This window comes from Drosophila serrata, unplaced genomic scaffold, assembly GCF_035046125.1.
Source record: "Drosophila serrata isolate PLE 108 unplaced genomic scaffold, ASM3504612v1 contig_184, whole genome shotgun sequence".
NCBI classification, from domain to species: Eukaryota; Metazoa; Arthropoda; class Insecta; order Diptera; family Drosophilidae; genus Drosophila; species Drosophila serrata.
The window spans coordinates 10217872-10243518 of NW_028257082.1; the positions used below are offsets into that span (position 1 = coordinate 10217872).

Genomic DNA, 25647 nt, shown 5'->3' on the forward strand with positions numbered 1-25647 from the left:
TAGATACATATCGAGATTTAGATACATTTTGGCTCAACTGAATTGGAAAGGATTTACAAAATGGGTGGCAGCAGCGATACATAGCCGAAGAGGGAGTTGAAAATATTTGCATTTAATTAGCAAAAAGCCAGGGACAGGCTACAAAAAGCAACGGGCCAATCGCTTTGGCCGCTGGTCGATGGGCTTGAAATTTGTTTATGGACAACTATTAACATTTTCCAATTACACAAAATGCTCATAAATTATGCCATGCATATGTAATTGTTTTCATTTCGTTTTGTATATATTTTCACAAACATTTTCACCCCTTCACTCGGTTCTTTGCCATTTTGTTTGTTGTTTAATTAAGTATAACTTTGCTGTTGCGGACAAAATATTCAATAAGCAAGCCGCAAAACCAAATCAACGGAAGTTGTTGTTGCACATTGTTGCAATTGCCAATATTCGTGTAATTAACATTAAATCATAAATGCCACAAAATGCTCCGGAAACGCGCAATTGCCCCACAGTTTGTTGATGATGATGATGATGATGCCAGATAAGATTAAGCTGCGCGAATTCAAAACCAAATCCAAATTTAAATCGAATTTGCGAATTTGTGCAATATTCCGGATCGTATTTATTCTGGCAACTTTGTCGCGCTATCGTTTAGTTTAGTTTATTTATTTTTTATTTTGCAGTCAGCAAAAATGCTTTGGAATGTGTGGAAGGGAATCGCATTTCTTCTGGTGTTTTCCCCCGTCTCCATTTTGGTTCTTTGAATTGAGATTAAATGCCAATTCCCAAGATTTTCAGTCGCCGCTTGGGGAGTTTTTTTGTGTTTTGCGGTTGGTATGCTCACTGATAAGGCCTGTATGCAAATAAGTTTGGACTGAGTGTGAGGAAAATAAATACATAATAAAAGAATGTATATGAAAAAAGAGCGGAAAAGGCGATAAAATGTAGAGCTGCAATTGCAGATAACCCTTACGGGTTGACATCAATTGAAGGGCATTGTTTTGGCTGCTTCTCCGGCAGACTGTATAATTGATGCCGCTCACTAATTTGCCTACCAAATCGCTTCTTCCTCGAGAAAATGCCAATCAATTGGAAATGTTTTCTGCCTAGCCCAGCATAAGTCTGTACTCTACCCTACCCCTATTTGCTCTCCGAATCGAGACGCTAATTAATCATTGCAAAGTCAATTTAATTGATGGCAGAACGTAGAAGCCGAAGCAACCACCAAACATCCGGCAGGATGAACCGCAGCCCTAGTTACATGTTAGATCCTCTCACTCGGTTTGCTCGCTCCTTTGGATTTGCATGGGTAATTTGACAGATTACATGGAAGAAGACGATATCCCCTCGTTGTCTAGATTGCCCAGGCCACACACGCATGACCAGGCCAAATTTGATTAATTGCATTAAATGATGCGACAACCGGAATGAAGAAATCACTTTGGGGGGGAGGGAAATGTCACGGAAAAGATGTCAAATCAGAAATTAAATTGTTATACATTCTATTCTGTTATTTTACTTCAATTTAAACTCCCAACTTTATATGTAAATATTCCAAAAAATAATTATTTATTTATACCCTTAAGATATTACAATTTTATTCAAAAGCTTGTAGCGATGTGAAGAAGTCATTTCCGAACCCATATATCATATATATTCTTGATCAGTAACAAAAACTGAATCGATCTAGCCTTGTTCGGTCAATAAAAAAATTTTGAAATTTTTTTCAAAATTTGAATATCATTAAAATTGTCAAAATTTGATTAAAATTTTAATATCTTAAAATATTAAACTTAGTATGCAGATTTGTTAGCGCTATAAAAACTAGTATAACAGAACTTTCCGAATTAAAATTAATTAATTTTTCGCTTAGCTATGAGTTTTTTAACTTTGATGTGTCGGAAAAATTAAACATTTGTCAGTAGTTAAACATTTAATCAATCTAAAACTTAGTTATAGTGTTTTCCACTTGTCTAAGCACTCTAAGCACAACTTATTTGGCAGTGTTGAAGAAGAAGATGAGGCAAGCCCCATCCTTTTCTGGTATTGGCTATAAAACTCTACCACCTAACAGACCCACCTCCCGACCCCTGAAGTAATATCCCCCCCTAATCTATACCCATATCCCATATTTGAGTTCAGTTGCTGCTTAACTGTCCACTTCCTGGCATTGCCCGCATAGCGGAAGCCAGAGGCTCAGTGGCGTCCGCACAAAAACGGGGCCATGTTTATAAGGGGGGGTAGCAACAATGGGCATACATGTATATATATATATATATATATATGAGGCATACGGATACGGGACACGGGGGCATGGGGCATGGGGCATGTGGAGTGGGGACTAGGGAATATATACATATATGTAGAACGACGGCGACGCGGACACTTAAGCGATAAGCGACGGGCAACAACGTCGCGCATTTGAATTTCAATTAGAATTTTAATAATCGAAGCAATGAGGTGTGTTGTGTGTGTGTGTGTGTGTGTGCGAGAGTGTGTTGTGTGGGTTGAGCGGGGCCAATGCGTTCAATGTGCGCATAAATTTCGCTTCCGCTTCCCCTCCAGAACCGCTCCGAACATCGCAACTCTTTTGAGCTATTTGGAAATTGTTTTGGCTTTGGCGGGGGAATTTATTAAAATGTTTGCCCCACGCGCTGATGGATGTTGAGGGGAGCCCAGGGCGAGTGAGTGTGGAAAATAAATGAAAATATAAACAAAATTAGCCGGGGGGGAAGGTTGGCCGGATGGCTCATGAAATTAGCACAAGGACAAAGCTGACGGCAAAATCCCGCAGGATTCGGCAGCAAAAAAGAACGTGCGACATGTTGCTAATTTTTTCCTGCGTAATGTAATGAAAAAATGTGTGACTCTCCCCAAAACAACGGAACTAACAACAAACAGACAACAGCAGAGTGTCCCCAGAGGGGGGGCGGGCTGTCAAACAATTCAGGGAAAAAGCGCTGGCAGGCAAAAAACAAATAGGTAAAACGAAACAAAAAAAGAGGTGAGATATATAGAGAGCGTTGGCTCAACAATTTTATTTCGGCAAAGGTAGCCGATGCCGGGTCGGGTCTCGCAGCAGAGTCGCATGTTCAACAGGAAAATCCCTTAATTGGAATAAATTAACTGTTATTGCTCTGGCATCCACACACGCGGATACAGATACGTCGCATAGATACACAGATACAGATAAACAGCTACAGATACACTCGCGGCTCCCACTGGGGCATGTGTTGGTACTCCTCCTCTATCCGTATCTGTGCATGTTTTCGTATCTGTTTGTTGTGTGTGTATCTCACAGTTCTCGTTTTCTGTTTCGCGTTTTTTTTTTCGCTCGGCAAAGATGGGAACACAAAGCAGACACAACAAAAATTAAATAATATGATAAAAGCGAAATTTATGACACAAGAGTCGAGCGAGGGAAAAGCGAAATTCAACCGAAAATACAGGCACAGTTTGAGAGGAACTGGTCTGGTTATGCTCAATGTTTGCGGTCGACAACTTAGCTCGGTTCAAAGTTCAACTAACACAACACTCTTTTTCGTGAGGAAACCCGAATATCCTGTTTTCCCAAGGATGTTAGATACTTCATTCCAGACAAGAAAGTGTTTGCACAAGGCGCTAATGAGCAGAAATGTGAAACAGGATGTGATATCCTTCAGATGGCCGAATATTAAGCCAATGTCATTGAAGGAGAGCACGAATCGTATATTTTTAAAGGAAATAATAACTATTCATGTTTTGGGACCTTGCCTATGTTGAAAAATACCCATCCCTTTTAAATTGTTTTGTTTTAGATAATACTGCTATGGATTAATTGTTGAAAATGTTACTGTGTTGATTGTTACTTGGATGTCTTCAATTAACAGAAAGAACTTCGATGGGGGTCTAGTTTTAGGTATTTAATCGAAATTTAAACAAAAATGCTTTTTAAATTTGAAAAAATAATTGTTTTCTGTGTAGCCTAAGTAATCCCCTTTTTCATAAGTAAGCCTATTTAAATAGGATCCCCGAGAAAGATCTCTACATAGATAAGACCCCGCTACGTCACAAACAGAAGGCGGTACAATGACATATTCAATCCCCTTCCTCTTTGCTCTTTATCTGTGCGTTTTCTTTGTGCAGGCTTTCTGGTCGGTGTTCAGTGTTCGGTTCTGTTCACCGCTCTGTTATGTGGCTTTCTTATCAGCTCGCCGAGCAATTTGTTGGGCGATAAGCGTATGTATTTTCGGTATTACTCTTACTTTGTTTGTACTGTCCGTGTATGCGTATACGTGGCCATGTGGCAGGCCAGGCGGAGGTCTTAAATTACCATGGCGATGAGTAAACCGCCGGACACCCTTGGATCCGTAAAACAACTCACCCGAGGGAAATTCCACAAGTCCAGTCGCAGTTCCAGTTCCATTTCTTCTACCAGCTCTCCAATTTCCCAATTCGCTTTCCCTTTCCACTGATCGGTTTGCCTTTAAACATTTCAATTAACGAACGCGGATCGCTTAATTGTCGGTTGGATGTTTTCCATTTGAGGGCGGCAACGGGTCGGATGTTTTTTGAGGCCAATTATGTGGCGGCCCACTGATAAGGCATTATCGCCTGAACTTGGTAGCACTTGAGTGACTGATTCGGAGCTTTTCCAGCACCCGTTTCACACATCCTGGGGCCTTCACCCACTTTCAACGATTCTCGTTTCATTTCCACTGCTCTTTGTTCCGTTCTCCACCACTGATGACGTTCAACTGTGCGGCGCACAACTGTGAAAGGCAAAAGAAACGGGCGAAATTGTATAGTTCAAAGAGAACAAGGGACGCAGCAGTGCTGCGCAATTTCATAGCTATTTTATGGGGAGGAAAATATATGAAGGTAATACGAAAAATCTACATTATTAAAAGTATTTATTTAATATATTTTTTATTTGATTTTCTTCAAATTCTTTAAGTTTAATATTAATAATTACAAGAACAAAACAATTAACCTATGCAAGAGGAATTTTAAAAGGAAAACTCGATCTTAGAGTCAAACATTACGTATTCGAACCACTAACAAACTAAACCAACTATTGGCAAAAGGATATAATAGGATATAATAATTTAATAGTACTATTAGAATAAATTTCAAAAAACATTTTTTAAGCATTTTTCAAATAAGTCTATTTCCAAATTATTCTCCTAACAATGTTAAAATAAAAAATATTGAAGTAAAAAAAACTATGTAGCCAACACTGAAAATTACAGAGAGAGAGAGAGTTCACTAAAGAGAGCGATTGCGGGTGACTTCCATAATGCTTTCCTCACTCACCGCTTATCAGTGATCGCTGGGGAGAGCGGGATGGCTTATTCCATTATTCACAATTCTTTTCGTTTTCATTGCTTTTATATCGCGTTTTAGAAACAAGATTTTCAGCTCAAGAAAACGCGCCAAGCAAATGTGCAAAAAAGTCGGCGAGAGGCAGAGGGAAAATGCCAACAACATTTGCAAAACACATGTCAATGGCATGTTTTCTTTATTTTTATTTATATTTTTTTTTTCTTGCTTATTTTTTGGACCCTGGGATTTACCCACGAAAATCCTTTTGTTTGCGTCACAGCATGCGAAATGCTCGATAGTGGGAGGGGGCAGGGACAGGGACAGGGACAGGGACTCTCGGTGCATAAAAATTAGTCGACAGAAAAAAGTTTTGCTGAGCGCGCAGCTAAATATTTGAAATAAAACGGAAAAGGCGAAGAACAGTCCAAAGGAAAGATGAGAAGTCTGAGCATCAGCATATGCAAATTTGCTCTCTTTTTCCCCTTTAACCCCATACCCTTTTTCGCATCGAGACTGTGACGTATGAATGCTGATGTCAAGCTGCCCGCTGTTGCTTGGCTGCTCTTTCATACGTCTTTAAATATAATTTATATCCAAGAGACGGAGGCGTAGATGAAGGGAAAGAAGCAGAAGACTAAAAGGAAGATGGCACTGACATATGCAACCGTTTGTCGCTCTTCTTCTTCTCTGGCTTCAGCTTCTTTGCTCCCCTTTAAATGGGGGCATCGTCATCAAGTTTTATGAGCAATTACAACATCTGTTGAATATCGCGATACACACACACACATACACACACCCAGCGAGCAGCTACCAGCATGGAGCACTTTGGCATTCTTTTATTCGCCATTCCTGCATGGAGAAAAATTACTAGCTTAAATAAGTCGAGTAATAATCTTTATTAATTTAACATAACTACCCTTGCAGGGTATTATCATTTTAGTCAGAATCTTGTAGTGTAAGCATTTCCGACCCAATAAATCTTATATATTCTTGATCAGCATCGATAGCCAAATCTATCTAGCTCTATTTGAAAGAAAAATATTTTTTAGATTTTTTCCATATTTTTCTAAATTTCATAAGGGGTTACATCGTTTAAATTTTCATAAACTGATACCTTTTTTAATTTTTCTAAATTTAAAAGAATGTATGTATTTATTAACGTAACAAAAACTAACATAAAAATTATAATTATCAATTATAAACTGAAAGGAAACATAAGCTTATTATTATTATTATTAATATTATTGAATTAAATACCAAAATTTCATATTGATTTCAATTTCTCCCAGTGCACACCAAACGGCAAACAGATCAAGTAGGAATATGAGTACAACAATAAAACCAGCGAAAAGAAAGAAAGACGAGAGAAAGGCGATGCTGGGGGATAAGGGTGGCGGAAGAACGGACGGACACGGGAACTGAGCAACCCCTCCAACCACTTGGCATTGAACTTGGGATGTGCTCTCTTCTCCCTCGAGCAACAAGAGAACGTCGGGAGCATCGCGTCCTGGCAGTGATTGAGCCATTGAATTAACATTTGGCAATGATTTACAAACAAATTCAGATAATGGCCCCGAAATCGAGCAGCGTGGGCGTGTACAGTTTGTGCGTTTGGAATTTCAAGTAACCATTATATCCTGGAAACTACACCACGGAATCACTCAGAGGAGGAAACCCACTCAAAGACGAAGAAACCCCTGGGGGGGGGGGAAATGTTGGATTAAATTTGATATTTTCGATGGCCACGTTTATGGTTTCCTCGAGAGGGAGAGCTTAACTTTTAAGGGTGTATTTTGTGATTTAGGGACTATCAACTACTTTTCTTGGGTTTTTAATACGACTTCAAATCGTAGTATATATTTTAATTAAATTTATTTTATCCTAATTTAATTAAATATGCAATTTTTAGTCTATAAATCGTGTTGGTGCTATAATGTTGCTTTTTCTTCCTTACTTATTTAATTTAAAAATGTTGTTAAATCGCGTGGAACTTTTTCCCTACGATAAAAAAACAACCTCAAATCGAATTGAATTCTCTACGACCATTAAGACTTGCCCTTTTGGAACCCAAAAAGCTTTTACACTGTTTGCCAATGCTGAGAACCCTTAACCCGGTTACAGCCTCTGCAAAAAAAGAAGGGGCATACCCTTAAAACTGCACCAATCAATCAGGAAGTCGAAGGGTTGCCGGGGGCAATGGCGACACAAAGAACGCAGTGCCAAAGCCTGAGCGAACGAAATCTGTCAAAAAGTGGTAAATGAAACTCTTCAGATGTCAGTGAGCCATAAAATTATGCGATAATTAATTTCTCATACACAAATCCCGTGTCCTTTCAATGGATTTTAGGGCAAAAAAAATAAGAAGAAATAATAAAATAAAACGAGGGGAAGCCTGGCATTCCGGAGGCATTGTTTGCCCGGCGTTTGCTTTTTAGCGATTTTTCAAAATACGAGTAATTCCTTTTACGCTTTTTATTTGCTTTGAGACTGGACTCAACCCTCCTGGCTGCTGGCTTCCGCAATTATGATTGTCCTTCGTCACTCGTTCCTTTTTTACACTCCAGCCTCTGTCCTGTCTCCTTGCGGCCTTAATTAAAAATCTGTACAAATTTTTACTTTTTTGCTAGCAAATTGCTGGACTGCTGGCCACTGTGCCAAAGAAAAAAACAACAAAAATGTTCAAGGATGTGGATGAAGGAGAAGACAACCCCCGGCTGGCTGGCAAGGACAAACCGAAAAAGGTTGCCGAGCATGGATGCGGTGGCCTAAAACAAAGCGCACAGATTTCAATTGTTTGTCGCCATTGTGTTTGCCCCGCCGCCCATTGAAAGGGGCGTGGCAGCAGTATCTGAAGCATGCTATAAGTTCCCATTGTCTTGAGTGGGCATTGAATATGCGAATGCGAATGTGCGAATACGAGTATGAGTACGAGTATGAGTATGTGTTGCTGGATGCAAAGGATGCTGGGTATGAGGCCAAAAGCCAAGTCTCGATCCCATGAACCATGGCCATGTGCCACCGGAACTTACACCAGACCCCTTTGGAAAAACCCCCTTTGGAGAAGCCCCCTCTCTTTCAACTAATTTGTCAACCTCAAGGCAAATGAGCAAACGCGCCATTACGCATTCTCCCCGCCAGTCAGGTGGTGGCGCTCTGTCGGCCAACTTCCGTTAATTAACGTTAATTTACTTGAAACTCGCCCCAACATCCGCCAGCGGAAATGTACGAATCAAGGGGGAAGGTGCGGGTGGTGGCGTTTGGCGGCAGCTTAAATACTTGAGGCGATTTGTCCACCTAATGGAAAGAAAAACAAACATCGAAGAGCAAAAAAGCATAGAGAACAGAGCAAGGAAAAGTCAAGTAGTACACTGAGGAAATAAAGGTGTTTTGTAGGAGATTTTCTTGGGAAATTTTACAATTTGATATGAGTTTTTAGGGGGATATTTTAGGGAAATGTCTTGCATGGTTAAATGTGTTTTAATGAAATATGAAAATGCTTAAATTAAAGTACATTTTACAACTTATTTCATAAAACGTTTTAAGGATAATCCTTCTACTTTTAGGGATATTCCTTCTACGTTTGGGAGTATTCCCATTACTCTTACGAATGTTTTAAGGATATTCTTACTACATGTAAGAAATTAATTTCTTATATTTTTCTACAAGTGTAGATGTTAAAGTAAAACTGTGGGCGTGATCCCCGGTTGAGCTGCCAAGTCATCGTCGAGTACGTGCCACACTCGCCAGCATCAGGCAGCAGCCAGGATTCAGTGTGGCGCCTCCATCGAGGACATTCACATTCTGATGTCTGCAGCGATGCAGCTGCATCCTTTTTTTTCCTTATTTTTTGCGGAGATTAAAAAATTATCCCGCACAAAAAAGTTGACAAAAAGTCGGGGAAATATTTGCAAGAGAGATTCAACGGTGGCTGTGGCATGCTGTTCAATATGCACAGTGTGTGCCTGATGGAAATATGATTAAAGCCGAGGCGGAAACGGAGGCAACAAAGGCAACACACAGGACGTGCTCCAACTGCTGCTTCTGCTGTGCTGCTGACCGAAAAGCAAAGAGGACGCGCCAGGATTATGCAAAAGCACGTCAGAAGTTGTTTGATGTTTGAACGCCTCGAGAAATCAACTGGCAACATAAGACAAAGTCAAGTGCAAGAGGCTGGGAAATCGGTGGGAAAAAGCGAGGAAACTGGAAAAACAGGATAGCTGGGATAGCTGGGATAGCTGGCAAACAAATAAAACGCCCTGCGGCCATTTATTGATGCAGTGCACACGCTCCTTTCACATCCTGGGTACTGCACTTTTGTTCATCTTTCCCACGTGAGTTGGGCAAAATATTTTAGTTTTAACTTTGCCATACCTCTGCCCCATCCCTACAAAAATTTTATAAAATATCGAAAGTTTGGTCCATGTTTTTCCTAACTTACCCCCCAGCACCCTTATGTGCGGTGTTTGAGTGTAACTGGCCGTGCAGCTTACATTTTTCCAGGAAAAGTTATGAAAATTCATAATATGCCAATACAGACACACACACACATGGCGTGCAACTTTGCGGTCTTTTAAAAGATTGTCTGCATTATTTGCGGCTGCTGTTGGTCCGGCTCCTGATCCGGATTCTATACCCTATATATATTTAAATATATATACCAAGCTTCCTCTCCCGCTTTCCCCCCAACTTGCCGGAATTAGAAGCCCGTGGCAAGCCGAGCCAAACATTCTCTGAGCTGTTAACAAAGTGAAACCGCACAGTTTTGTTTTCAAAAGTTTTCCATTTTTCCACCACCCACTTTTGCAGCTTGTTCTTAATTTTTTAAACGATAACGGTATTTAGTTTAGCATGAGCATCGGCTTTCAGGAGGGGTTTTGCGGGTTTTTCCGGGTTTTTGTGGCCCGCCTCCCCTTGCGGCAGGACCTGTAACAATATGCGTTGAGCGTTCCTTGCCCCATGATTATGGGAGCCAAGCGCAGGCTTGTTTGTTAAGCTACAAGGATTATTATTATTATTTCCATAAAATGGGAAAAACTAAAAACAAACCTTATATTGATGATGACTTTAGGGTCAATTGGTTTATAAGTTTTTGCATAAGCAAAAGACGAGTAAATTGGTTCAAAATATAAGCTTAATTTAAACCAAAAGAGAGGGAGTTAGTTAATGGTGTAATATGGATAATAATTCTTAAGGCTATAAGGCTAAATTTTTAAAACTAAACAGATAAATATAATATTTGGGCTTTTAAAAATGTATTAAATAAACTAAAGCCAGTAAAAAGTAATTTTTGCTTATTAAACTGGGGAACAACAATCTTTACTATCAATTTTATTTTCTGCTTTTTCAAGCGGCCAATTTTATGAGCACTTAAAGCGGACTTTTGGACCCACTTAGCCATAATTTCCTTTTACTAGCCGTTACACCCCCCGAATCGGGAGCCAAAAGCTAATTTAGTTGATGCGTGAACATATTTTGGGTTATTTGGCTGGCTTCCTGATTTTCCTGGCTTCGTGTTTTTGGCGGCTCTGGTAACGAGCTGCTAAATCGAATGTGACTAATTCGTGGCAGGCAGAAGTGAACCTCAGCGAGGCAGTGACTTAGAAGGCGGCAAGGACACGGCCAAGGACCTGCTAATAAACCAAGCCATCGTCGAGCTAGAGGGCATAGCGATGCCACAGAGTATTATTAATATATTAAAGACAATTCAATTGGAAAATTGGCAGAGACGAGACGGCAAAGTGTTCGCCGTTCTGTCGCCGTTCTGTACAGTTCAGTTCTGTGGATATGAAGTAATTGAAATAAACGAGCTGCGAGATGGAAATGCCATACATTGAGCTGCGGAGGGGGCAACGCGTTGCCCGGGCTAGAGTTGAATGTTTAATAAACGATTTCCGTCACAGTCGAGCATTTGAAATGCAAGCAGCCCGAATGTATCTGTATCTGTAGCTGTCTCTGTAGCTGTCTCTGTAGCTGTATCTGTATCTCTGGCTGTACATCTGACTGTGTGCAGCTGAGATTAGAGCGGTGTTCGTGCCAGCCAACAATTGGCAGAGCAAACTGAAAATCAGTGCGTGGAGTATCTCCATCTGTGTATCTGTAGCTGTAGCTGTACAAGTATCTGTATCCGAATCTGTGCTGCGTGTATCTCCATTCGCCACAATGAGCTCACTTTGTTGTGTATGTGCGGGTGCATGTCGGACATTTCATTATCGAAATGTGTGTGTGTGTGTGTGTGCGCAGTCCCTCGTGGAAATGATAATGAGGGCTTATCGAGCGACGCCTGGCAGCGGAAGTGACCCGCTCTCTCTTCCATTCAAATAAATCGAAATCAGAGAATGTGCATGAGAATAAAATGTGTGAAATATCCCAAAAAAACGTTCGAGGATGTTGTGCCAGCCAATAAATAAATAAAAATCAATCAACAAGTGGCGACTATCGTTGGTTCTGATTGTGTACATTTCAAGATAGGCCAAACCCCTATATTTCCTATGAAATATTTATGTCGATGATCCATGAAATACTTTGACTATCTTTATATAGACACAACCTTTCCATTCGCATCCTTCTGTTTGATTTTAATTTTTACCTAGCAAATATCTTTTACATTTGCATGTTACCCCAACTAAATACTGAAAGAAATCTTGAGCAAACATTCCTTGACTCAATATGCACTATAAGTGATTATTATAATTAAAATAGTTAAAATCTGCCCAGCCTGCATATTATTTGGAATATTTGAATAGCTCAGAACACACACCCGAAACCCGTTCTCGCACACACACACTCATGGCAGTGCAATCAAATAATCATAAATAAGTAATGATGTGCCTGGTTACTGCCAGGATACCGGCACATTCCCCCGCTCAGAACCCAATATCCTTGTATCTGAGACACTAGGTATATCTACATGCAGGCGGGGTATATATATATGTCTATATATATACATATCTGTGTGTAAGTGCAAAAGGCATTTATTTCTGGACCCAAAATGAAGGCACGACCAGGCGTGGCTTCAAATTGTAATGATGCCACGCCCCCGCCCTTGCCAATGCCACTGCCTCATCCCGCAGGATACGTCGTCCCCTTCGCACAGAGAACTTCCTTTTTGCCAGCGGAGAGCAAATAAATTGCTATAAAATTTTACCCAAAAGTCGCATACGAAGCCCCACAGCAGTCGTGTGTGTAGAGGGAGTGTGTGTGTGTGTGTGTGTGTGCAGGGGGTGTGTGTGTGGGGGGGGGGGGCATTTCCCCCCTGAAGCCTAGTGCCCGTTTCAATGGCATAACCAGACCGAAAAGCCTCGGCCCAGCACTGAGAAATGAGCTTTCCGGGAGGAGGATGAGGAGGAGGAAAGACTGTCGTCATGTCAAGCAATTCAATTCAATTTGGTTTCTCACGCGTTTGTTTGCCCGCCCCAAGCTTCCTTCCCACAACCCACAACCTCTCCTCCCCCTGGTGTGTGTGTGTGTGTGTGTGTTTATTTTTATTTAATTCATTTCTTTTTTCCACCAAACTGTCAGTCTATACCATATGCTATGGCATTTTATTTTTGGCCTGATTATGCTAATATTGATGGCAAATAAATAACAATCTGAAGAAAGTGGAAAACTTTCCAGCAAATATTGAAACTTTTCTTTCTTTTCCCTTCCTTTGGCAGCTCATAAATTTCTTCTTTAAAATATATATGTATATAGAAAGAGGCCATAAAAAAACGGCGAAAGTGAACAGATTATGGCTGTCATAGATGGTAATTTATGGTGCCTTGGGTTAGGGTGGAGAGTTTCCATTTAATTGATTTAGCACAAGTCACTCCCCCCTGGAATTACAAACGTTTTCCCCCAAGGGGAAAACTCTGCCTCACTTACATTGCACATTTTCCACAGTCAGCTTGAAATTATGCTACACACACTATTTACACACACTCGAGAGACACACTGATGATTTTAACACGCTTACTTACATGCCAAAAATTCCAGGGGCTTGGGGTTTTCCAATTTCCGCTTAGCTGCTTCCGGTTTCTGTTGGCCGCCGGCGACTTTAAGTGGCCGCTGCCGCTGCAGCTGTCATCATCGCTCAACTTAAAGCCTGGCCGCCGGCTGTTGCTTTAGCGTTGAGTATTGATTGCGGGATGCCTCAACACACACACACAAGAACACACAGAGAAGGACACACGGCCATAGGGACTTAACAGAACTTTAGTTTCGTGTCCTTTTAGCCGCTGGAACAACCTGACACGAGCGAGTTCTGCAGCCAAATGAATCCATGGGATGCTGCGTATCCCTCAGATGCACGAATTGCAAAAAACGAACGCACTTCGTCTCCGCCTTCGGCTTTTGGGATGTTGCCTGTTCGTGAAATTCGGGAATTCCCATTTTTTGGGACAAGAGCTTGGGTGGCTTGTGCGCAGGACCAGAGAGCAGGATGCTCGTTGGGGAAATGTAAACAAAAAACGTTCGGCTTTTTGGGATGCTGCTGCCTTTAATTAGCCACCGCTTGCATATCGGAGCAGAGCCGAAGAGAGACTTTTACGAGAAGAGATTCTCTGTGAGCAAAGAGAGTGCTCTATAAAGAGCTTTCTCGCTTTTCTCACTGATAAGGCTACTGACCTTTGTCTTGGCCAGTGGCGTGGGGCCAAAACGGGGGTCACGGCTGGCATACAGTGGGCTTAGCCCGGCACTAAACGCTCTCGAGTGTTTTCTAAATACGTTTGAATTTACACAATTTTCAAATTTCGCTCGCTTGGCGAACGCTTTTAATTAAATTAATGCATTGCCTACATTGCGGCGCTCTCTTGGCCACTTAATTGTTGGCATTTTTCTTCGCCCCACTGAGCGGGGTCCGCGATGTCCTTCCTGCCAACGGGTAGCTGCAGGGGTGGCGGTCTGGACAAACAGCTGTGCCATGGAGCGCATAGATTACACAACAAACAAAAGCCGCTCAGAGACAAAAGCCAGCGCTGAAGTTGAAGTGGAGAAAGTGGTGGCTCACAAAACTGGGGGGAAAGCAGCCTGGTGCTCAAGTGGACTGGACTTGGACCCATCGTCGTCGTTCCCGTGTGCGAGCCATTTGCTGCGAAATTTGAGCAGCTTTAATTCGAGATCCCCGGCATACGTCAAATGTTGAATGAAGGCAAATTTGTTTTCCCCGGGTTAGAAGAGAAAAGCGAGAAAATAAAAGGGAAAAAGCTAGGAGAAAAGCCGGGGAAAAGTCGGGGAAAACTACGTAAGGGTGCTTATTAATCAAACGAGTCCAAGTTGGACACTCGACTAATTGCCGTGGCTCATATGCACGTACTCATACGAGGGCGTGCATCTAGACGCCAATTAATTGAAGTGATTCATCTGGCGAATATTTTTCATAACACATAAGTCTCATAATAGTTTGTTCGCCTTTTCCTTTTTTATATATAGTATCTTTATATAATAAATATATAAATTTAACAATTTATTATTTATGAAGCTTATGATTTACATTTCATATAATGTAAAAGGAATTTATAACCCATTAAGGGCATTACAATTTTAGTCAGAAGCTTCAAAATCAGTGAAGGAGTCATTTCTGACCCTATAACTTATCATTATAAATTCTTGATCAAAAACCGAATCGAATTAGCATTGTCAGGTGGAAAAATTTAAAATTGTCAAAGTTTTATACAAATTTCAATTTTTTAAATTGTAAAACTAAGTAAACAGATTTGTTAGCGCTATAAAAACTAGCATAGAACAGCTTTCCGAATTAAAATTAATGCATAATTTTTGGCTTAGCTATGATTAATTTAAAATTAAATTCCTATATAATTAACAAGAAATGTAAATGATTTGCTTTTTAGTTTCCCTAAAACTGTATATTTAGTTTTAAGCTTGTACATTCAATTTTCCAAGATTCCTTGTTGAGAAACTTATTTTATGATAATTTTCCAGCAAACACTATGATAATTATATCATATCATAATTATACGATTTTTCACGTATTTAAAGATTTACAAATACTCTTTCTAATCTGGCTTTTACCTTGAACAAATAATAATATAAAGCATCACTAAAAAGGTGATTTCTATCGGAACAACTTACCTTTCCAATACAAATACATTTCTCGTTGAATTTGTTTTCCACTTAGTCAATTATCTGACTAATTTCCCGGATTAACATTTGATTTCCTGCACCGCGTGTAACCCTTTTTTCGGTGACGGGGGGATTGTTGTACTTGTATCCTGCCTGCATTGCCCACTGAACCAATTTGAATTTAAATACCCGCAGTTTGTTTGCTCGCTTTTCACACTCACAGCAAGCCGGCAACAATCAACACATGCCGTGTTAAATTATCTAGTTTTCAATCACGGTCTGGCAACGCTCAGCCAGCACGTAGTTTTTCCACAGCTCCTTTCTTTTTCATGCCCTTTTCCTGCTTGTTTTTCCCCCAGTTTCCCCCTCACAGTTCGAAGAGGAAAGCCGAATGATTAATGACCGCTTTGCATTGTCGCTGTTTTCGTCCTTGCAGCGAGCACGAAGGACTTGTCGATGGAATGTGTCACGAGCAAAGTAAAACTAAAAGCCCTGGAAATGAAATTTGATTTTGTGCCATGGGAAAGCCAAAAGGAAAAGCAAAGGAAAAGGGCTAAGCTGAAAGCTCCAAGTTGATTGAGTAACCTGGGCATAGCGGGAACCGGTGGAAAAGCTGAAGAAAGTGTCAGAAAAAAAATAGAGAAAAACGTGTCGATTGATAGCGATAGCGCTACCGATATGCAAGGCAATTTTCGGAGAATGGACGAAGGAAAAACTCCCTGCAGATGTAAGCGAAGCGGAGTTGGGAAAACAAACGGAACAGCTGACGATGCGGGTCGGAAAAGCAAGTGCTGATAATGACGATAACACGCTGACTCCGTTGACAGGCGGCCACCAGCCCCACACTTACCCGGAAAATACAAATAACAGGTTCACATTTTGGCCAATTCGAAAATTCGAGAGAGTGTTTGTGTGTGTGTATGATGTGGTTTGGGTGTCTAGTCCTCTCCTTTAGCCGTGACAAATGAAAAATGTGTCGGGCATATTAAAAGGGATTTAACCCCCCGAAAAACTCGGAAAACCTCACCCACTCCAGCGTATAAATGGTGCCTGCCCAACGCATTACTTAAATTAATTTCGCTTTAAGCCAATCCCGGCTAGGGCAGAAAAAAACAAACACAGACTCACACACTCATACACAGCCATAAAGGATCCCTGTCCCAGCGAAAAGGACAAAAACTCCGGCTAGAGTAAATATTTAAATGAGGACAAAGGGACACTGAAGGCAGCAGTCCTGCAAAAGTAAAACAAATAAAACGCAAACACGTCGAACGCATTAAGCACGTGTAAATATTTGTGAAGAGCAACAAATGCAGCAAAGAGCAAAAAAACAAAATCAACAAAAATATAATATAAAAAATGAGAAAAAAGACAGGGAAATATGTATGTATGTCAAAAGCTGTGCAAACCTTAAGGGTTTACGGTGTCATTTCTCTAATTAGCATATCATGAGTCCAAACTACCCCAAGGGATGTTAGCTTGGGTTATAAATTTATTCAAAGATCTGTTAGGTTTCTCCGGCAGAAAACCTTTGGAATATTTAATCAAAAATTAATTAAGAGGCATTGTCCATACGGAATTTATTTTAAATATTTGTTTGGTTTCAAAAAGGATATGAACATGTTGCTTTATTGAAACCCCAAATAAAAAACAAAATAGTTTTCAATGTTTATAAATTCTGTACCTATAGTTTTTATATATTAAATATAATGAAGCGACCTCAGCTGCAGGAATTCTCTCTCATAACTTGGACTTTTCCTTACCTGCAACATTTTCGTTGCATTACAAGGACTCGCTTCCAGGGCGTGTCTCCTGCACCAAACAACAACAAAAAAAGAATAACTGGTGGAAAAAAGGCGAGGAAAACCCTTTTGTGGCTGCTTCTAATTAAAAAAGTGCCAGCGGTGGAAAGCGGTATCCGCGGCGGTCTTTGTCGCCAATGAACCAACTACGTGAAAAAAAAGTACAACAAAAAATGGCGAAAAAGCGAGACTGGCGACCAAGAAGATGGCACAAAATTCGTGGCATACTTTCGAGAGCAGCGCATATTTCGCCCCGGCATAATTAATTAAAATTATTCGCCGGGCAATAATAAATTTCTGCAGCTACGTACGTGTGTGTGCGTGTGCGAAAACTTGGCCATAACTGAGTTTCGTGCGCAGCAAGGCCAAAACATAACTGACATCATTAGCCCAACTTTAATGGAGTTTTGCGCCAACCAAGTCCAACCATGGAGGACTAAGCGAAACAAAATAGAACCCAATGAAATGAAAATAAAAAATTAAAAAAACACACAAAACAAAACAAAATTAAATATAGCCTTTTGCAGCCTTCGTCGTCGTGCTGAAATTTATTTAGTAAACAATTTAAACTTTGCACATTTGTTTCCAAATATGCAGCGCACTCAATGGGACTTGGCTTATGCAAAACTCCGGCTCTGGCCAAGTGGCTTAGATTTTTTGGCCCCTCCACACACACCCGCACACACACATAGTATAGTATATACAGGATGAAGGAGACGACGGTGGAAGGACATAATGACAAAGTTTTGCCACTGCCACTGCCAGTACCAAGGTGGCAAGAACTATGTGGGATTAGACAATTTGTATGCCAGCTGCCAGGATACTGCCACCCACTGCTGGCACACCAAGCCGCCTGCGGTTGAACGAAACTCCAGACCCAGACCAGAATCCTCGCCAGAATCCCCGACCAGAGTACGACCAAGACCAAAGCAACCGCCGTCCGCATTAAGCCACAACTGATGTTTACATTTTTAACTACGGCCAAAGAAAAGTTTGCCTTGCCAGCAGAAAACTCAGCGTTGCCAGTTGGAAAAGCCGGCCCAGAAAAACCCACCCCACACGAAACCACCCACCATGCCAGCCAGCCCCCCTTTTCTGGGCCATTTGGGCATAAAATTTAATGCATATAATATTGGCTAATGATGTTTGCAGTTGCGGGGCTTAGGCGAGCATTAACTTGGCCAAGTCCAGAACACCTGCTGTCCCCTATCTGGGCTACGCTGGGTTTCCTTTTTCCCTGCCTTTCCTCCTCCTTTCCTGTGTATATAAGTCAGTGAGGCAATTAAGTCTGGCAAGGAGTCGAAGACATGGCTCCATGTTAATTGAATTAGACTTTAAAGTTGCTGCAGCACCAGGGAAAGTAAGCTGGAAGGGATCTAAGGGAAGTTGGGTAAGTATCCTGTCACTTTTAGATTCTTAGAAATGAAACCAATAATATCACATAATTCCGAGAAACTTTAATTATAAAAAGAGAGTAAGCGGGGGATAATAAAAACATCATAGCAAAGTATATATAGCAAACCCCGCAAAGGTCATAGAAAAGAAAATAAAGCTTACAAAATATATATATCCCCGGGAGAAGGTAAGATGATCTCATGGTATATAGTAAACCGTACTCGGTCATAAAAAGAGAACTTTCTGCTGGAAAAGTGAGCTATTGTTGGCTGGCCAAACAATTTCAAACTCATTAAAAATTGATTGACGGCACAAACACACATGGGCGGGGACACCTACTACTCGTACATAAATGCAATCAGTGAGAGGACCCAGAAATCTAATTGGCGAGTTTATGGCCAGGACTTTTGATGTCCTGACCCGCGGGGACATGAGACTGGGGCGACACAGTTGACCAGGGGAGCCATTCCCGTGCATGTTTGATGAATGCCACGTTGACAACGACAACTCATACACACGACATTTGGGGTGTGACATAATTAAACGCCAGAATCCTGGATGTGCCAGCTAATGAGCAGCAGAGTGGGATGACAACAGGATAATGGCCACACACACACACAGAGAGAGAGAGAGAGAGAGAGAGAGAGAGAGAGAGGAAGAGAGATGAAGAGGAAATCATAACCAGATGCTGCTCATTTTTTGGAAGTAGGTTAATGTGAAATTATGGCAGTGGGCCTGCTCCTGCTGCTCCTGATGCTCCTGCTGCCTTGTGCTTGCATTTTAAATGCTTTCATAAATACACAATCTGTTTAATTTGAAGCCGGCACGGCACTCGATCCTGTCTGCTTTGATTCGCCGCAGAAGCGGCATGTGCTCGACCCTAATTACAGGAAATTGTGCGGTCAATCAAGCTGACCAAAGCTGAGGCACACAGGCCACAGAAACAAATCATTATGGCCACAAAATCATCATTGGCAACTCGGCTCTGCACTCGGCACTCGGCATTTGCATAATTGCAAGCCGAAAAACTTGCTGTAGCTGGAGCTATAGCTGAAGCTGGAGCAATTAAGAGTCGGGGCCAGACAATTGCATCATCCGTCTTCCGCAGCCATTTGTCCGCTTCACGCGCAGGACACACTGGTCACAGGATACTGAATGGATATTGGAAGATGGCCCCGCACAAACACATTTAGTAAATTAAAAGGGAATTTATTGCTCACTAAATGCAGCAATTGCCATGTGCATCCGTGTGCGCCGTGTCCTGTGCAATCCTGTGGCATACTCTCTTTCTCTCTCCATATCTATCTATCTCGGCTGCCGGAAAGGTCCTGCCAAATGCCCTCGAGTGCGTGTTTGTTTGTCCGCTTAGCTCGGTTTGCTTAATCTTTGACAAGCAGCCAGAGGTCGTTGCCTCATCTCGTCGTCTCCACACTAGCCATGCCAGCAATCAGGGCAAACAATGCACGGCATGGCATGGCATGGCACCAGGGATTCCAAACAGAGGAGAAGCCGCAGTAGGACTCCACAGGAGCAGGCAGGATTCGAGGTAACCGAGAAAACAACAACAGACGGGAACGTGTGCATGCAGCTGGCAAAAACAAATGCAGCATCTGAGTTCAACGGCAGCGTCCCGTACAGGTCGACAAATTAATTATATCATTACACTCGGTGTGTCGGCGGAAAAGGTCTAAGAAATCATTATACACAAAACTAGATTAAAGTTGAGATAAATTAAGGCGATCTAAGGCTATAAAATTAGCAAAATCAGGCACTTTATTGTGCAGTTTATTCGGGTTTAGCTTAAATGCTTCTTTTTATTAGATTAAGATTCCCTTAAAAAAAGTAAAACACAAATAAGACACGTTTACAAACCAATAAATATTTACATATTTATGAAGCTAATACAATGAAAACTGAACAAGGTAAAGAAATCAAGTTGTAATACTTTTAAGTTAAGACTCTTTTAATTTCAATGAGTATAGCTATACCGATTACCTTAAATTATAAAGTTAAAACAAAAATCTTACTATGTAATGCTGTAAAGTGTAAATTAATAACTAACTAACTTCAGTCAGAAGCTTGTTACGTAGTGAAAGAGTCATTTCCGACCCCATAAATCATATATATTCTTGATCAGCATCTACAGCTGAATCTATCTGGCCACGTCCGGTTGAAAAAATAATTTTGAAATGTTTTCGATATTTTGCAAAAAATTATAAGGGTTTCATTATTAAAATTTAAAAAAATTCATACAAATTTTAATTTTTTATTATTTAACATTTAGTAAGCAGATTTGTTAACCTAATAAAAATTGCATAAGAATGGTTTCCGAATTGAAATTAATGCTTTTTTTGACTGAGCTATGAAGTTTTAAACTTTCTCTATTATATATTATATTATTAATTATTAACCCCTTAAGCCTCTGAAAAAATATATAAAACCGGTAAAAGCAAGCTCAACCATATTACTGACTATGTAACCCTGAGAAATGAACTCAAATGACATTATTCACTCCACAATTCGCATAAACAAAAGCCAAAAGAATCTCTCAAATAAAAAATCAAAACAAAAAGAATCAAAACCAAGCTAATTTGGCACAATTTGAGCATGTGAGCCACTCGCTAAGCTGCGGGGGTTATGCCTTATCACATTCCCAGGCTGGGCCCATAAAAAGCAGAGAAAAGCCAGAAGTGCACTCCGGCAAAATAAATTGGTAATTGCATGCGGCAAGGCAGGGCAGGGCAGGGCAGGGCCAGGCAAGGCAGGCATTTAATGAAACGAAACAGGACATGCAAATGGCAATCCCGGATCCCCATTGCATTCCCATTCTCCCATTCCTCGTCCTCCGGTGACATAATGAATAGGATTTTGGGTTTCTGCGGCGAGAGAAACAGCCGGAGAAACATCGGGACGGGACATGAGCTCCTTTTGCCGGGCCAACACTGCAATTTGCACCAGAGCCAAAAAGGATATGCAAAGCGATAGCAGCAAGAGCAGCAGGAGCAGCAGGAGCGGCAGGAGCGCTGGAAAGCAGCTTCATGGCAACAGATGTTGCATCTTTGTTGAAAAGCAGCCAATTTGGAGAGCAACGAAGCCGAAGATAGACATGGCAGAGTGACAAAAATTTAATATGAAAACCCAGGCCCCGGGAAAACAGAGTCAGCGAGAGAAAAAAGAAATGGAAAAAGAGCTAGAGTCAAGGTGTCACGACCCTAAGGTACCCAGTAGTGAGAGATCTTTAACAGCTGATTTGTTCTACAAACAATGATATACTTTTAAAGTAACTAAACCAAGATTAAACATGATTAAATTACACATAATAATAACTATAATAATATATACTTTGCAGGATCGGGAACTATGTATTCCTCTTGCCCTATGATTACTCGGTATGGAGAAGGAAAATCGCCAGGCGAGAGGAAAATAAACGGCAAAATAATCGGCGCACAATGCATTGGCAATGAGCCAACGTTCAGGGGCGAGGCGGGGCGGCAGCGGTCGGAAAAGCGGTTGGAAAAGCCCCGCCATCGTCTGTGTTTGCTATCGATGAAATTGTGGTCGCGTCACGGAAAGGGGGGGAAAGCGATAAAGCCGCTTGCTTGCCAGCTACGAAATGGGCGTTACAAATGAGGACAGGTGGAATTTTACAAAGGGAGGCGGCCTTGTGGGCGGTGACCTGGCCGTGGCCGTAGTTTGGGGTCATCCCGGGACATGTAAAAATTAATTAAGCCCGCCCACGTTCACATCCACGAAACTAATTGAGAGTACAGACCTCAGCGTATATATGTTATAAAGCAAGTCGAAATTCAATTTTCAGCTGGCTCTGCTGAACCAGTTTTCGCTACGGCTCTAAAACTCTATTGATTGGCTTTGTCTCCTCAAATGTCCACACAAAACTTTCAATTACAGCCTAGTGTCAAAGATCAACAAACAAAGAGCGGGCGGGGATGACGCGGCGAAGGGGGGCTTTGGTGGAAAACCGATGCCCGAGGCAAACATTTCAATTTGCCTGCCAGCTGACAAAAGCCAAACAACCAACACTGGCAGCCGTGTGAGTACCCGGGGAAAAAAGCCGGAAAAAATCGACAAAAATCGAGTGTGGATTGGCCCACAAATCGGGCAAATAGCATGAGGGGGAAAAACAAGAATATAACCAAAGACCGGGAAACACTATGAGCAGCAGCGGCAGCCATTTCATATCCTGTGCGAACGGATGTGACAGCGAGCAGCGGCAGCAAAATGGAACTCGACCATGCCTGATGCCCAAAAGCCGGGCAAGGATTAGGTCCTCCCGCTCCTCCAATGCCGTTTCCAATTCCACCGCGAAACCTGGAATGCCATTGCTCGGTGGTTATCCTCCATATCTCCGGCGGCAGAGGCATATTAGTTTACGGCGGAATAATTAGCCACATGCTCAGGTGGGCATGCCTGGACCAAAATTCCGGAGCGTTTTCGTGGCGCAAATAACTGAAAAACACAAAATGGTTGAACGAACGCCTCGCTATATTTGTTTTTCCGGCTGCCAGAGTCGTATGTGTGAGCTATTATGGCCAAAGTGAACAAACTGGGACGCAAACATGGTCGAAATCCAATACGCGTATCAATAGCTGCCACTAAAACACAATTGTACCCTGGACAGAAGGCAGTTTATGGTTAAATCCCCATAAAAATAATATTTACTGCACGAGCATTTAGTAGAGTTTAGTCCCGTGTAATCCCATTTAAAATAAAACAAAGTCTATAGTTTTCAACTATAAATAAAATGCGAAAAATTAACATAACATGTTAGTTAGCTCTAATCCCCATAGGGTATGCCCATGATCCATCTTTGTTGGCCAATCAACATTTAATATTCAGCATTTTCCAATATTTACTTGTTGGTCATTTTGAAGTGGCAAAATATTTGTAAATTATATGCGTTTTTTGTGGCCGAAAACATTTTGATTTACAGCCGCCAAATAAACATAAATAAGTGCCAGCTCTGTGTATGGATATTGGTATATATATTGGGATATATGTATAGGATACATAGTTGCCGATGGCCTGACTCAGCTTAGATTTATTTGCTTTCACTGCAGCTACAATGCATTACATTCATGCATGCGTGGCAGTGCACTTTTTTATGCTGGCACCCAACAGCAGTTTATTGGCGCATAAAATTGAATTAAAACGCGAAACTACAATGAGTAAGCCCTGGGACCACAGGGCGTATGTGCAATGTTGTATTCTGTGTGACGCCCGCAAGTTGACTTTTCCATTCTATTCAGATGAGACAGCCTAAGAGTACTAAGAACATCCTTATCTATCTCAGTGGCTGAAAACTCATTAAGGTGGACAAAAGGACCCAGGGACAACAGGAGAACAAAAGCGAATTCCACTTGGCATTTTATGGCTTTCGGGTTTAATTAAAATCCACTGGCAAGTTTGCATATACATACATATCTCTGTCTCTTGTGAGTCTATCTAAGTACAAATTTACATCTTACTTCCTTCTTTGGCAAATCAGTTTGCTGCTGCTTTACCAGTAGATCAGCAGCAGGTAAAAGGGTCCCAGACTCAGCAATATTATTAGAAGCGTCATAAAGCCAAACAGGCGCCAGCCCTTAAAGCGGAGATCATGGGATAATGATGAGTGCATGAGAAGAAATATATATATTCTCAAGGATTTCTTACGATTATATGGTTCCCAGGACCCCGAAAGTCACTTACTTCATTACCCTGCTTGGGTAACAGTTCGCTCAGGCTGCGCCGGCAGATGGGACACAGTTCGGCCACCCAGTTGCGGGCCTCCAGATAGACCTCCAGGCAGGATTTGCAGAAGGCATGATTGCAGAGCAGCTTCTCTGGGTCCTGTATGCGATCCAGGCAGAAGGCACAAAGGTCCTCCGTCTCCGTCAAGTCTTCAATGCCTTCATTCACCTGGCCAGGCATTGGAATGCTGCTTCAGGATGTGTGTTTCGTCTTAGAATGTAATCTCTTTGGTGTGTGTAAAAGTGTGTATAGTGTGCGGTGTATGTGCGTGTCCCGTAACCAACTCACAACCATGTGCCTCCCGTTTGTCAAGAGCTAAGTTTAAACTAAAAAAATGTCAATGCCCATAACTTGAACTTGACAGGTAAGGCGGCGGCGGCTCTGCGACTTCACCGCGATTAAATTTTAATTAAATTGCAAGGCAATAAATCTGACCAGAAAGCACCTTAAGCCAAGGCTCCAACTCAGGGGCACCGACTCTGGCTGCTGCCAATAAAATTTAATTATATCAACGCCAAGCGGCAGGCATCGAATGCAATTAGTAGTAGCCTTGTACAACTCAATTAGGAGGTGGTACAAGTCTGGCGGGGAATAGGGTTGAAACGAGGCGTGGAAGAAGCCATGTGTCGCGTCCTTTGCTGGATTTTTCTGAGCACAGGACAACGCTTTGCACTTTGGGGCAAACGACCGCAGAGCAGACAGACGGCAAAGATCGAACTTTGTAACTACTCTGGAAGCGCTGGCAAGGAGCTCTGGCGATAAAGATGAAGACAAGACGCCGGCGATTACTCCAACAGGGTTTTTAATTAAGCTCAGGCACTAAAAGTCACATCATTCGAGGACATCACCCACCCCGGAGGACATCCGTCCGACAAGCAGCTGACAAATTGAATCACTGGCGTCAGCTGCTTGGCAATTTAAGAGTCGGTAACAGCAGTAACAAGCACACATTATTAACGCCGGCCAATTAGACGGCCATATAGACCAAAGCCAAGCCCAAGCAACTATCCAGAATTTGCATCTTCAAGTTGATTAAAAAGTTGCTGAGAGTCCGCCATTGAATTCAACTTGATTGTTTATTGTTTGGCAGGACGGCAGGAAAGGAAAACTTTGTGCCCACCCACCCAGCCTCCTTGGATAAATTGTTAAATTCTCAACTTGAATTAATTTGCCAGAGTTTCTTTAATTATGTTTATAGATGCCCGAGCAATTGTTAAGACACTTTTGCGCCCCGGCTCACCAACTTTGCCCACAGCTCTGCTCCAGTTCGGCGAGCAGGTACTCTCGAGTCAGTCCCCGGAATACGCCCCAAAGACAAACAGCACCAATCCGGAAAAGT

At 41.7% G+C, this 25647-nt stretch overlaps 1 protein-coding gene across 3 annotated transcripts; it reads right to left on the bottom strand.

Annotated features, from left to right (window-relative positions):
* Window positions 1-731: 731 nt before the first annotated feature.
* On the bottom strand, window positions 732-25647 carry LOC110179872 (E3 ubiquitin-protein ligase RNF125). 3 transcript variants are annotated; one of them, XM_020947488.2, is made up of 2 exons: window positions 24267-25647; window positions 732-18538 (listed from the first exon to the last, which is right to left on the bottom strand). In XM_020947488.2, exons 1-2 carry the CDS (start codon window positions 24486-24488, stop codon window positions 18497-18499), a joined length of 264 nt encoding a protein of 87 aa, XP_020803147.2. In that variant the 5' UTR covers window positions 24489-25647; the 3' UTR covers window positions 732-18496. The 3 variants fall into 3 exon arrangements, with proteins under 3 accessions (XP_020803147.2, XP_020803140.1, XP_020803133.1); XM_020947481.2 differs by lacking the exon at window positions 732-18538 and adding an exon at window positions 23930-24159; XM_020947474.2 differs by lacking the exon at window positions 732-18538 and adding an exon at window positions 23930-24159 and having other exon boundaries at window positions 24231-25647.